This window comes from Amia ocellicauda, chromosome 14 (genome assembly GCF_036373705.1).
Source record: "Amia ocellicauda isolate fAmiCal2 chromosome 14, fAmiCal2.hap1, whole genome shotgun sequence".
Lineage (NCBI taxonomy): Eukaryota > Metazoa > Chordata > Actinopteri > Amiiformes > Amiidae > Amia > Amia ocellicauda.
In genome coordinates, this window is record NC_089863.1 from 14,073,407 (window position 1) to 14,088,258 (window position 14,852).

Below are 14,852 nucleotides of genomic sequence, written 5' to 3' on the forward strand. Positions count from 1 at the left end.
AAAATTATGATCACTGTACTAAACCATTATAAGTAGAGAGGCAGTTACAGTCGAGGCAGTTAAAAGTACAGAAATTAAAACATTTAAAATAAGAGCAATAATGTGGTTTCTTTAAGCCAGTGATTCTCAGCCCTGGTCCTGTCAATTCCTGTCCTGTCCTCTCAATTACTAGTTGAACTCTTAATTTAACTAATCATTTCCTAATTCAGAGCCTTTAAATTATTTTAATAATAGGGGTTTTAAGGTGAGTATAAAATTGTAAAAGGAACTTCTCTTATTAAGGAATCAACTTTTTATCAGTTACACAGTTTAAAAAGTAAAATGTAATGTAATTAATATTACTTCAATTAAGGGTACAATTAAATAATTCAGAGCTCGGTTTGAAAAAAAAAGTAACACGGCAGTACAAAGTAAAGTAACACAAAGTAACACTGCAGTACTGCATTGTGGTTTTGTGTGGTGCTAAAAAGGGATATTTTAAAAAGTGTCTGTCTTAATAACAAATCAATATGTCTTATATGTGCTTTGGTTTGTTTTTTGTATTAGTTATATTAGATATACATGCATGAATGCCTTTTTTTGTTATTTCATGCATTTATTTTATTTTTTCTTCCAATGCATGTACACACAAGTGGCAAGTGGGCCAAATGAGTAATTCCACTAAATCAGAGCCTTTAAATTATTTTAATAATAGGGGTTATAAGTTGAGTATAAAATTATACAAGGAACTTATTTTATTAAGGAATCAACTTTTTATCAGTTACACAGTTTAAAAAGTAAAATGTATGTAATTCATATTACTTCAATTAAGGGTACAATTAAATAATTCAGAGCTCGGTTTGAACAGAAAAACAGCAGTGTAGGGCAGGGGTGGCTAACCCTGGTCCTGGAGAGCCACAGGGTCTACAAGCTTTTGTTATTAACTGCTTAATTGTACCAATTATGGGTCTTAATTAGGCAAAATGTCACTGTGTTCAAGGTATCCATTAATTGGTAATTCAGAGAGACCTGGAAATTCTGCAGGATGGCCACTCTCCAGCACCAGAGTTAGCCACCACTGGTGTAGGTTTTCCCCCAGGACCAGGGTTGAAAACCACTGTTGAGAACCAAGTACAAGCAAAGGATGTGTGTCCTTTATCAATGGTAGAGAGATGGAATATCCAAATGTTTTATTACCTCAGTGCATGGGGAACAATTTACTAAGAAAGGCAAGTCTACACTAAACTACCTATATAGTACTAGTCCTTTTGTATGAAGGGGCTGTCCAATTAAAAAAATAACAGAAAAAAAATCTAAATGGATATATCATATACCAAAGTGGATATATCATACAGCAGTGGAAAAAAGATATACCAAAGTATATGTAACACATTGCTAAATATATATACATATAGCAATGTGTTACATATATATATATATATATATATACACCAAAGGGGCGGTTGAATTAAAAAAAAACATAATAAATAAGTCATATACCAAAGTGGATATATCATATAGCAGAAAAATTTTATAATATTCCAAAATGGATATATTATATACCAAAGTACGTAAGTAAGTATCATATAGAAGAAAAAAAATATGAATATACCAAACTGGATATATCGTATACCAAACTGGATATATGATATAGCAGAACAAATAATTAATATACCGAAGTGAATATATCATATAGCAGAACAAATATGTCACTCTGCAAAAAAAAATATATATACCGAAGTCCCGCAGTGGAGATGTTGGGTTGGACATGCGCAGTGCGCCCAGTTGGTTAGAGATGAGCGGATCCTTCACAGGTCACAGGCATTAGAGCCGCATGAGGGAGACATCGATGTGGACATTCATGCGCAGACATTAATCAAGATACCACTCATGAAGCCTAAATTAAAGTTTATACGTTGCTCGCTATGTTTTATTGTATGCTATACTTGATTATTAATAGGCTATGCTTTTTTCATGTTGGTGCTTTCAGAAGAAGGGTCATTATTACCCAAGACTCAAAATCTCAAAGGCAGCGAATTAAAGATTTATGATAGGAAATCTAGTGCATCAGTGTGTTCATTTCTTTGGTGCAGGGCGAGGTCCATGAAGCATGTTACTGACACACAAGTCTAATAAAGACAAGCGGTGGAAACGCTTTATTAATCCCCTTATAATTGTTCATTCTGCATATTAAAACAATTTAAAAATAATAAAAAACTGTACATAAGAAACAACATCCACACATCAGGAATCGAAACCTCAACCCTGAACTCACAGCTGTTCATCGCGTCAACAGACAGGAACATTTGAAACTTTTTTTAAGTACCTACAGCCGCCGCAAACTGGTGTCCTGATTAGTTGTATATGATTTAATTATTGGCATCTCCAATTAATGTATTAATTCAGAAAAAATAAACACATTTTGTGTGTCCATATTTAAATACCCTACCTATATATGTACTATATACACAGCTATACTCTAGATTGAAGTAAATTAGTGGAAACATCATTGGGTGATCCACTGCTGGGTGATATAGTTAAAAGAATGATTAAAAAACGAAAAATAACATTAACATACTGTATATGCACAATGGTGTGGCAGACACTTAACTGACAGTTTGATCAAAATAACTATGTAAGGGCAGTACTGTACAGTCATGAAACTAGATTTGTTTTACTATTCGGATTGGCTTGTCTTGATTTTGAATCAATTATGAATTATCATCAATTATGAATTTCATCACAAGCTTATCCTTCCCAGTGACAAATCACCACAAAATTACATACATAAAACCCCAATAAGGCTATTAATACATAATAAATAATAAATATAGTACCTCTTTCGTACCTAATACATTATTTCCATTATATGATATATCCACTTTGGTATATGATATATTCATTTTGGTATATATATTTTTTTCTGTTATTTTGTAGTTGAACGGCCCCTTAAACTTTTGTGTGGGCAAACTAAAGCATGGCAAAGAGGCTCATCCTTTAATGCAAACACAAGTTAAAAGCTAGTGTCATAGATACATGTTTAGTTAGTCTGGATGTGAAAACTTTTAATATCATTTTATATACAACTATGTATTCCATTTCTACTAATAATAATTATACTACATTACATTAGTTGAATACTGTATTATATACAAATACTTATTTCACTTCTACTATATATATATATATATATATATATATATACACACACACACACACACACACACACACACACACACACACACACTACATTACATTTGTTTAATACTGTTTTATATACTAATACATATTCCACTTCTACTAGGCTACTAATAATGATAATACTACATTCAATTTGTATATATAGAGCTTTAGTACTGATTTATATTAATACTATTCCATATGATTCACTACTACAACCTACATAGCTTAATTAATTCCTTAACACTTTGTTCTAAAGTATGCTGTAGACCCTTGTGATGTACTGCAGTTCCTACTAACACATACTGTAATACACTCTAGTATACCATCATATACTATAGTACATTGTTTAATACCATATTATACTTTTGTACTATAGTAACACATGATATACTATAGTACACTATTGAATACTGTAGTATTGTATACTATTGTATTGTGTACTTACTACAGTACTACATGTACACTGAAACATACTGCTTATTATACTCAAAAATACTTTTTCACATGCAGGCAATGTTTCTCCAAGAGCTTTAACATTCTAGTTTTTGATGTTGTTGTTGTTGTTGTTGTTGTTGTTGTTGTTGTTGTTGTTTTCCATTGTTTTATCCATATGCACAGAGATAGTATTTAGCTTGTACCAATGAAATGTACTTGTATTTTTAATTGGTTTCGTTTCAATTATCTGAAGAGCCACTGATTTTACACAGTTGGGTTTGGCTGCTTTTTATAGTCAGGCTAGTGCTGACATCAAGTGGATGCATGAGAGAATTACATCAACCAAAACTACCTTCCCTGTGTCGGAAGATTAAGATCTAGCTGACATCTCCCTCATGTTGCCATTATTATTATTATTATTATTATTATTATTATTATGCAGATGCCGTTAGCCAAATCAATCTTGATGGTTTTACAGACAGTAACATTTGGCCCCCAGGCCGCACTTTTAGAGAGTGACATTTTAATACTTTCATAACACAGAACTACCACAAATGTACACATGGTTCTTCCTCTAAGGCAGGGGTTCCCAAACACAGGAGCAGGATTTGGGGGGGACGTGGGGACTCTACCAGAAGAACATTACACCGTGAAAAGCTGTCAAAGCAACTTGAAATACATATACAAATGTATCCTTCTCAGAGATTGAAATAACCATTTTGTGATACGTTGTGAGCTCAATCTTCTTATGGTTTTCTTTCCGGCAGTACCGAAACCAACTGACCCCAAAGTAATTCTGTATTCATCCATCAATCAAGAAGTGGTCACTCTGTCCTGCATGATGACAGATTTTTTCCCATCTGACATAAAAGTATCATGGGTCAAAAATGGGAGTGATGATGAAGAAAAGGATCATAAAGGATGCCAAATGGGAGAAAACACATTCTACACGCTCAGCCAGATCAGTGTGAGCCTGGATGATTGGCAGAAGGGATTTAAATATGCATGCAAGGTTCGGCAGATCGGCGGGAAAACTAAAATACAAAATATCAGCATGTGCGGAAGTAAGATTAACTCCTCAATCGTTCTTCTCCTTCTTGTCCTTCTCTGTCTTGTTCTTGTTATCATTCCTTCATTCCTCCTCCTGCTCCTATTCTTCTCCTCCATGATTTGGATACATTTAAAGCTCAATAAATTAATAAATAGATAAGACAATCAAATACATTTTAAAAATAAATGTTAATATATATGTACAAACATTTATTTACTTTTAATTGTATTTATTTGTGCGTTTATTTATTCAAAGGCAAAAGCAGTAGAAGGCAGTAGATCATCGACTGTAAGGCTCTGCTGCCTATTGAAATGTAATGTAATTTTAAATAGGATAAAAACAGTATGGAAAAAGTATTTAAGGAATTTATTTATAAATGTATTGATTTATGTGTTTGTTTAATTGTTAATTTATAAATTATGGCACACATCATCCTCCATCTGGACCATAATTCAAAAGAGCAACATTTTTTCCTATGAATTGTTTTAACCTGGTCTCAGTAACTGTATATTTTTTCCCTTCAGCCCTTGACAACTTGCCATTGAAGGCAGAGGTGTTCGTCAACGGGCCATCATTTCGTGACAAGGCCAAATCAGCACAATTGACTGCTACATGTCTGGTGATTGGCTACAACCTTAAAGACTTTCAGATTAGCTGGAAGGTTAATGGAGTAAAACAAACATCCCAAATACAAACAAATGACACCGTTCACCATGCCAACCAGACAGAGACAAGGACAAGCACTCTGAGTTTGTCTAAAGTTGAATGGAATAAACACAAGATAATCTCTTGTGAAGTCAAGCACCCTTGTTCTAGTGAGTCACAGAAAAAGGAAATCTCAACAGGTAAATAGCTTTTCAAATTGTCCTTTCTTTAGATCAATGTGTCCTGGGAGAAATCACAAAAGATTACCGGTAAAGTGTATCAAGATTCAATCTTTGTGGCTTGGGACTGTGGTCTGGGAGCTGAGTTTAAGCTATTCAAATGATTTGACTTTGTTAAACCTCTTGCTGGAATCTGTATATTTCAAGCTTCCTGGTTATTATTCTAAACTATATCTGCAGGTCAGCTGATTGCCAATGTCCTGCTCTTAAACAGTAGTGCTCTTCTAAGATTGATATCTGGTTCTCAATTCTAACCTCTCTGTATGATGCGCATGTCATGTCCAGAGACTACAGTCACCCAGCCCACAGTAACTGTCAGAAGATCAGCACAGGACCAGCCGGGACCAGACAGTGCAGTGCTGGAATGTGTCATTACTGGCTTCTCCCCTCGCGACATCTATGTCAAGTGGCAGGAGGGATCCAATGACCTTTCCGAGAACCAGTATGACAATCATCCTGCAATAAAAGACACTGGGAAGAACACTTTTTCAATGGTCAGCAGAGTCACTGTTAAAAGCAATGCATGGAAGAAAGTGAAAACCTACACATGTGTGGTGATCCAAGACAATCTAATGACTGCAGCTTTAAATCCATCCAACGGCCTCTTTGGTAAGTGTTCTTTATTGCTGAAATTGAATCACGGTGATGAATAAGATTCAATTAGAATGAACCAATTTGATCTGTTCATGTCTTTTCAGCCAAACAAACTGTTAGCCTCATATTCTGGGCCAACAAATTATTCCATATTCCGCATCAATGAGATCATATGTACAGTATGTACAAATATATCCATTGCTAATGGGGCAATTCTTTATGATATGCAATTGTATATTATTCATGAAAATAGAACAATAGGATGATTCTTCTGTTTCTTGCAGACGTACCCACTGTCACCATCCTGCTGAGCCCAATTAATGACAAGTCAGTGCAAAGCAATCCAAGACTTGTTTGCTTGACATCTGGGTTTAGTCCAACAATCCAGTGGTTGGGGGCTAATCAGAAATCCCTTAAGAGCACTAAGGAGACAATTGCCATGGGCGACAATGGACGCTTCATAGTGGAAAGTGAGCTGGAAGTGCCGCCGAGTGAATGGCACAAGTGGGACATCTTCACGTGTCAAGTTACTGACCCATCTAACAAAGCACCAATCATAAAGGATATCAATAAATGTTCAGGTACCTCCAAAGTATCTTCACACAGAGCCTGCATGGGAAATTAAATATTTACAAAGAAAAATCTTGAACGTGCAGCATATGTTGCAAATATTCAATTATGTTTGGCACACAATATTCAATTATATTTCAAAAAGGAAAGACATGCATTTTTCAAAATGAATTAAGTTGTAGTTCAAGATATATTTGTAACTCAAGAACATATTTTTCACACTTGTCATTGGAAGCCAAACTGTGCTTGAAATCCACCTACATGGATATGAGCATGATTTTGAAATTATTTTCTTCATTAATAAATCATTCAAATGCTTATTTATTTAAACCTGGTCTCAATATCTGCATCCTTTTCCCTTCAGCTCTTCACAATTTGCAATTAAAGGCAGAGGTGTTAATCAACGGGCCATCATTTCGTGACAAGGCCAAATCAGCACAATTGACTGCTACATGTCTGGTGATTGGCTACAACCTTAAAGACTTTCAGATTAGCTGGACGGTTAATGGAGTAAAACAAACATCCCAAATACAAACAAATGACACCGTTCACCATGCCAACCAGACAGATTCAAGGACAAGCACTCTGAGTTTGTCTAAAGTTGAATGGAATAAACACAAGATAATCTCTTGTGAAGTCAAGCACCCTTGTTCTAGTGAGTCACAGATAAAGGAAATCTCAACAGGTAAATAGCTTTTCAAATTGTCCTTTCTTTAGATCAATGTGTCCTGGGAGAAATCACAAAAGATTACCGGTAAAGTGTATCAAGATTCAATCTTTGTGGCTTGGGACTGTGGTCTGGGAGCTGAGTTTAAGCTATTCAAATGATTTGACTTTGTTAAACCTCTTGCTGGAATCTGTATATTTCAAGCTTCCTGGTTATTATTCTAAACTATATCTGCAGGTCAGCTGATTGCCAATGTCCTGCTCTTAAACAGTAGTGCTCTTCTAAGATTGATATCTGGTTCTCAATTCTAACCTCTCTGTATGATGCGCATGTCATGTCCAGAGACTACAGTCACCCAGCCCACAGTAACTGTCAGAAGATCAGCACAGGACCAGCCGGGACCAGACAGTGCAGTGCTGGAATGTGTCATTACTGGCTTCTCCCCTCGCGACATCTATGTCAAGTGGCAGGAGGGATCCAATGACCTTTCCGAGAACCAGTATGACAATCATCCTGCAATAAAAGACACTGGGAAGAACACTTTTTCAATGGTCAGCAGAGTCACTGTTAAAAGCAATGCATGGAAGAAAGTGAAAACCTACACATGTGTGGTGATCCAAGACAATCTAATGACTGCAGCTTTAAATGCATCCAACGGCCTCTTTGGTAAGTGTTCTTTATTGCTGAAATTGAATCACGGTGATGAATAAGATTCAATTAGAATGAACCAATTTGATCTGTTCATGTCTTTTCAGCCAAACAAACTGTTAGCCTCATATTCTGGGCCAACAAATTATTCCATATTCCGCATCAATGAGATCATATGTACAGTATGTACAAATATATCCATTGCTAATGGGGCAATTCTTTATGATATGCAATTGTATATTATTCATGAAAATAGAACAATAGGATGATTCTTCTGTTTCTTGCAGACGTACCCACTGTCACCATCCTGCTGAGCCCAATTAATGACAAGTCAGTGCAAAGCAATCCAAGACTTGTTTGCTTGACATCTGGGTTTAGTCCAACAATCCAGTGGTTGGGGGCTAATCAGAAATCCCTTAAGAGCACTAAGGAGACAATTGCCATGGGCGACAATGGACGCTTCATAGTGGAAAGTGAGCTGGAAGTGCCGCCGAGTGAATGGCACAAGTGGGACATCTTCACGTGTCAAGTTACTGACCCATCTAACAAAGCACCAATCATAAAGGATATCAATAAATGTTCAGGTACCTCCAAAATATCTTCACACAGAGCCTATATGGGAAATTAAATATTTACAAAGAAAAATCTTGAACGTGCAGCATATGTTGCAAATATTCAATTATGTTTGCCACACAATATTCAATTATATTTCAAAAAGGAAAGACATGCATTTTTCAAAATGAATTAAGTTGTAGTTCAAGATATATTTGTAACTCAAGAACATATTTTTCACACTTGTCATTGGAAGCCAAACTGTGCTTGAAATCCACCTACATGGATATGAGCATGATTTTGAAATTATTTTCTTCATTAATAAATCATTCAAATGCTTATTTATTTAAACCTGGTCTCAATATCTGCATCCTTTTCCCTTCAGCCCTTCACAACTTGCAATTAAAGGCAGAGGTGTTCGTCAACGGGCCATCATTTCGTGACAAGGCCAAATCAGCACAATTGACTGCTACATGTCTGGTGATTGGCTACAACCTTAAAGACTTTCAGATTAGCTGGAAGGTTAATGGAGTAAAACAAACATCCCAAATACGAACAAATGACACCGTTCACCATGCCAACCAGACAGAGACAAGGACAAGCACTCTGAGTTTGTCTAAAGTTGAATGGAATAAACACAAGATAATCTCTTGTGAAGTCAAGCACCCTTGTTCTAGTGAGTCACAGAAAAAGGAAATCTCAACAGGTAAATAGCTTTTCAAATTGTCCTTTCTTTAGATCAATGTGTCCTGGGAGAAATCACAAAAGATTACCGGTAAAGTGTATCAAGATTCAATCTTTGTGGCTTGGGACTGTGGTCTGGGAGCTGAGTTTAAGCTATTCAAATGATTTGACTTTGTTAAACCTCTTGCTGGAATCTGTATATTTCAAGCTTCCTGGTTATTATTCTAAACTATATCTGCAGGTCAGCTGATTGCCAATGTCCTGCTCTTAAACAGTAGTGCTCTTCTAAGATTGATATCTGGTTCTCAATTCTAACCTCTCTGTATGATGCGCATGTCATGTCCAGAGACTACAGTCACCCAGCCCACAGTAACTGTCAGAAGATCAGCACAGGACCAGCCGGGACCAGACAGTGCAGTGCTGGAATGTGTCATTACTGGCTTCTCCCCTCGCGACATCTATGTCAAGTGGCAGGAGGGATCCAATGACCTTTCCGAGAACCAGTATGACAATCATCCTGCAATAAAAGACACTGGGAAGAACACTTTTTCAATGGTCAGCAGAGTCACTGTTAAAAGCAATGCATGGAAGAAAGTGAAAACCTACACATGTGTGGTGATCCAAGACAATCTAATGACTGCAGCTTTAAATCCATCCAACGGCCTCTTTGGTAAGTGTTCTTTATTGCTGAAATTGAATCACGGTGATGAATAAGATTCAATTAGAATGAACCAATTTGATCTGTTCATGTCTTTTCAGCCAAACAAACTGTTAGCCTCATATTCTGGGCCAACAAATTCTTCCATATTCCGCATCAATGAGATCATATGTACAGTATGTACAAATATATCCATTGCTAATGGGGCAATTCTTTATGATAAGCAATTGTATATTATTCATGAAAATAGAACAATAGGACGATTCTTCTGTTTCTTGCAGACGTGCCCACTGTCACCATCCTGCTGAGCCCAATTAATGACAAGTCAGTGCAAAGCAATCCAAGACTTGTTTGCTTGACATCTGGGTTTAGTCCAACAATCCAGTGGTTGGGGGCTAATCAGAAATCCCTTAAGAGCACTAAGGAGACAATTGCCATGGGCGACAATGGACGCTTCATAGTGGAAAGTGAGCTGGAAGTGCCGCCGAGAGAATGGCACAAGTGGGACATCTTCACGTGTCAAGTTACTGACCCATCTAGCAAAGCACCAATCAAAAAGGATATCAATAAATGTTCAGGTACCTCCAAAATATCTTCACACAGAGCCTGTGTGGGAAATACCTATGAAGAGACATACTGAATATGTTGCATATGTTGCATCACTCAAAAATGTTCAGAGCATTACAATGTAGTGTAATTCAAAATGTTAAGCACTGTTTTTTGCATATAAATAAATCTGTATTTCAACATACATCAGGCATACATTATCACACATTGCATGCATATCAGCCTGTACTTGATCTTCATGTGAGAAGACATTAATAACTGGAATGATGTTGACATGATTTGGAGATCACAAAACTCCCTCCCTTGCTTGTGAATCAATTCAGGCCAGGCCTCAATGTTTGAATCCTTTTCCCTTTTAGTACTTCAAAACTCAACGTTGACGGCAGAGGTTTACCTCATTGGGCCTTCAATTCGTGATCGCTCCCAATCCACAGAACTGAACGCTACATGTCTGGTGATTGGCCACAACCTAAAAGACTTCCACATTAGCTGGACAGTTGATGGATTAAACCGTACAACCCAAATGAAAACAAATGACCCCACTCGCCATGCCAACCAGACAGAGACAAGGATTAGCACTCTGAGCTTGACTAAAGATGAATGGAATGGACACAAGAATGTCTCCTGTGCAGTGGTACATATTTGTTCCAGCGAGCCACAGATGGTCGAAATCATTAAAGCAAAAGGTAAGAATTACAACTGTGCAAAAAAGTAGCTTTATAGAAATTCAGTACAATTTAAAAAGAGAAACTGAATCTAACCCAAGGAAGCCAGGTCGGGGATTTCAGGATGATGTTGGTTTGCTTTTTCAGATCCCAAACGTCCCACCATTCAGATCTTGGAGACTCACTATTCCGACCTGTCCAAATCGAACGAGTCCACTCTCGCATGTCTGATTTCTGGATTCTACCCGGCTGATATTTCCGTGCAGTGGAAAATGAATGGCAGTGAAATCCGGTCACAGGAGTACACAATACAGAGCGGTGCTGTCACTCAAGAGAAGGACGTCAAGACTTACACCATGGATAGCAAACTAAGAGTGCCAAAATCTAAGTGGCAGTATGGGGCTTATGCTTGCACTGTCCACCACGAGTCTTCAGAGGAGCCCATTGAGCAGACCATAACTGATGTTTTTGGTGAGTACAGGTCTCCTGAATACCTCAGAGAGATGACATGAGATTTGTCAGGTGACATATTTGCTCTGAATTTACCAGAGATTTTGTTGTGATTTGAAATGTGAAGTGTTTTCACAGAAGGTGTGCACTGGATAAATCAGACTGCATGTGTGTCTGTCTTTCACAATCATCGAGGCAGCTGTGATGTTTCCCTCCAATGTTGTTACAATTATCTCTCACTGCAGGCTTCTGTGTCTCTCTTCTGTAGGCTCAGTGATTCCATCTCCACCCAAGGCACACATTTTGCGGGCTACTAATCAGCTTGTGTGCTTGGTGTCTGACTTCAGCCCTAAAGCCATCAACATCACGTGGCTTTCAGACAAGAGTCCCGCGCCACACGCCTATACAATGACCGGACTGGCGAGAGGTAGCAATGGGAAGTTCTCCACGCAAAGTACCCTTCATATTTCAGACACAGACTGGACCCCGGGAATGGTTTTCACATGTAAAGTGGTCCATGAGGCCGCCAACATTCCCCTGTTAGTCAATATAAGCAAACCAGGTAACAAGTGTCTTGGTTATACTTTACACTTTGGTCACACTGTGGGCTACAATTTGGGCACTAAAACCACAAGATCCACACAAGTATACCTTATACACTTTATCAGAATTTGGGCTCCATGTGACTTCTCCTAATGTACAGAATGATTTAATTTGATTGATTTTACTTTTTAGTATTGACTTTTTATACTTACCCTTTATTTTACTTGTCCTTTCTTTATACTTATTACCAGCACACCTTTTTAACAAACGCACTGTTTAGAGGCTTTTCATCATCGTTGTTTTCTTTTTTACCTCTTGAAGTAATTATCAACGAGAAGGATTATTTTGATGAGGACGTGAACGGCTTCAGCCCTGAAGATGACCTTGGACAAATCTGGAGCACCGCGTGCACTTTCATTTTCCTCTTCCTGATATCCTTTGTGTACAGCAGTATCGCTACCATAGTTAAGGTAGAATGACTTTTGAAAACTTGTTGTTGTTGTAGACCCCCACCCCCAATCAACATGTGTGGCTTATCAAGCCTTGTAGTTTAATTGCAAATGGAAACATTAAAAGGACTGTATCTCAGAAGTAACAGTTTGGTTATTTGCTATGGTCATCCAAAATGTCATATTAAAGTCTTCATTCTCTGTATTAATCACTTGTATTTTGTTGAAAACTCATGATTAATGTGGCCTCTGTTCGTTCTTTTCCACATAGGTCAAAAGATTTTGAATGTAAGGAGATGCACATGTGAAGCAACGTATGCCCTGTGAAAACCTCCACCATCACCAACAGAGAGACAGAATCTGAGGTCTTTTAGTGAAAACAATGCTTCCAGTGACCTTGAGGCACCAACATGTTCAATATTGATTCTGGGTTGCAATGAAGTAGCTTTCAGATAATTGCGCTCTGAACTACACAGTTTTGCCCTGAGACTCTGACAACAGTTACCAGCACCATTCTGCTTTTCTTGAACCCTTCCTTGTGCATTGCAGATGATCAGTTTATTTGCAATTATGTTTTTAAAGTTACATATATTGATGTTTTTATTTTATTTTATTGTATGTCATTTTGATTGAGTGAGAAACAACAAGTAAAGAAAAATCCATGCCTTGGGAATGTTGGGTCTCCTAACACTGACATATTGTAATGCATTAAGTAACCACTAGAGGACAGTAGATATGGAAGAACATAGGATGTGTTGAAGAAGGGTAGGGTGTGCATTGGAAGTGTGAAGTGAGCTACAGTTATGTAGTTGCAGGTGATAAACAATCACTGAAACAATACATATATTGCAGAGTACTTCAAGCATGCATTGGTCATTGGTCTGTATGTTTTATTATGTTTTGCTTCCTCTCTATGGCAAGTTTTGGTGAGGAAATATGAATACTTTAAGATGGATGGGAGCTGTTTATCTGATGGTGGTGTAAAAGAATATGCAGGAGGCAAGAGTGTGAGCATGTGACATATCGATTTGTTTCAAGTGTTGTATCTATGTTATAGAAACCCATGTTCTTCCATTTTTCTTGTTAAAAGAATATTCATATAAAACTATGCATTAATTTCATTCTCAATTTTAGTTTGACAATTTTTGGCTTAATCATTCCTACTGTATATGACTGAAAGGGTTATGTTAATTATACGTCTATTAACCTATATAAACACATTGATATTGTTATAATTCAAATGGTATCGGGGTGCTAATTCATACTAATTTGTTTTTCCTTTATCTAAATAATAAAATCTGTAATGCATTTAGTCTTATGTTTTGTATTTATTTATTTATGTTCAAAATATTTTGCTATAACATGCAACAGGTTAAGAAAGAGGCAAGTATGAGTTTAACATGCAATAGCAATATATTTAAATTAATGGATTAGCAATAGTTTGTACTGTACCCTTTTCACTATTTTCTATCTCGCAAACTATTTTAAAACACAACTGCACCATCTCACAGGAAACCTCTTTCTGTTTTCACTTGTGATATTTTAACCAAACTGCAAATTTGTAGATCTAATATCGTAAATGCAGTATGTAACACTGTAAAAGTAGAATATGGCCTAAGTGATCCAAAGATATGATCTATGTCTGATCTATGTCCCAAATCTTTTTTCTTGTTAGGGCCCTGATTAAGACTACAAAATGTGCTAATACAAAACTACAGAACTGTACTCAGTTGTGGATTCATTTTTAGTAAGACATTACTTTCTTCTAATCATACATAGTATGTATGTACTAAATGGCAAACAAATAATAATAACATGTGCAACAGGTAGGGACAGTGTATTTTCACAACAACATTTAAATATCAGACACAGAAGACTGCACTCATACTTGGGTAAGAACCACAACTCCCCACCCAACACCACAGTTCTAAAGAATCCATTTAAATATGCAATTATACATAAGCTCACATCGAGAGTGTTTTCAGTTTCAGTTTTGAGATACCAGTGTACAAAAAAGTATATATTTCTGCAAAAGGCTGAATTTATAACTCTGACCCCCACCCTTTGACCACACTGTCAAACGAAAAATAATGGGTATGAGGGTTAATTATAGAAAGTTTCTAAGACAGCTGAGAGCTGAGAGCTCGTTCAGTCTGCAGTACAGTACACACAGTGCAGGCCGATCTGACAGAAGCAGACCTACAACCATGGAAGAGACTTACGCTAATGTTGATTATACAGGGAAGGAGGGTTTTGGAGGTGGGAACTGCAAA

The 14,852-nt window shown here is 37.0% G+C and overlaps 1 protein-coding gene across 1 annotated transcript; it reads left to right on the forward strand.

The window, feature by feature from the left end:
* The first annotated feature begins 4,370 nt into the window (after positions 1-4,370).
* Positions 4,371-13,891, forward strand: LOC136768778 (uncharacterized). The gene is made up of 15 exons (XM_066723140.1): positions 4,371-4,661; positions 5,173-5,493; positions 5,818-6,141; positions 6,411-6,707; positions 7,061-7,381; positions 7,706-8,029; positions 8,299-8,595; positions 8,949-9,269; positions 9,594-9,917; positions 10,187-10,483; positions 10,832-11,158; positions 11,285-11,608; positions 11,856-12,149; positions 12,452-12,600; positions 12,851-13,891. Exons 1-15 carry the CDS (start codon positions 4,436-4,438, stop codon positions 12,863-12,865), a joined length of 4,161 nt encoding a protein of 1,386 aa, XP_066579237.1. The 5' UTR covers positions 4,371-4,435; the 3' UTR covers positions 12,866-13,891.
* Positions 13,892-14,852: the final 961 nt, after the last annotated feature.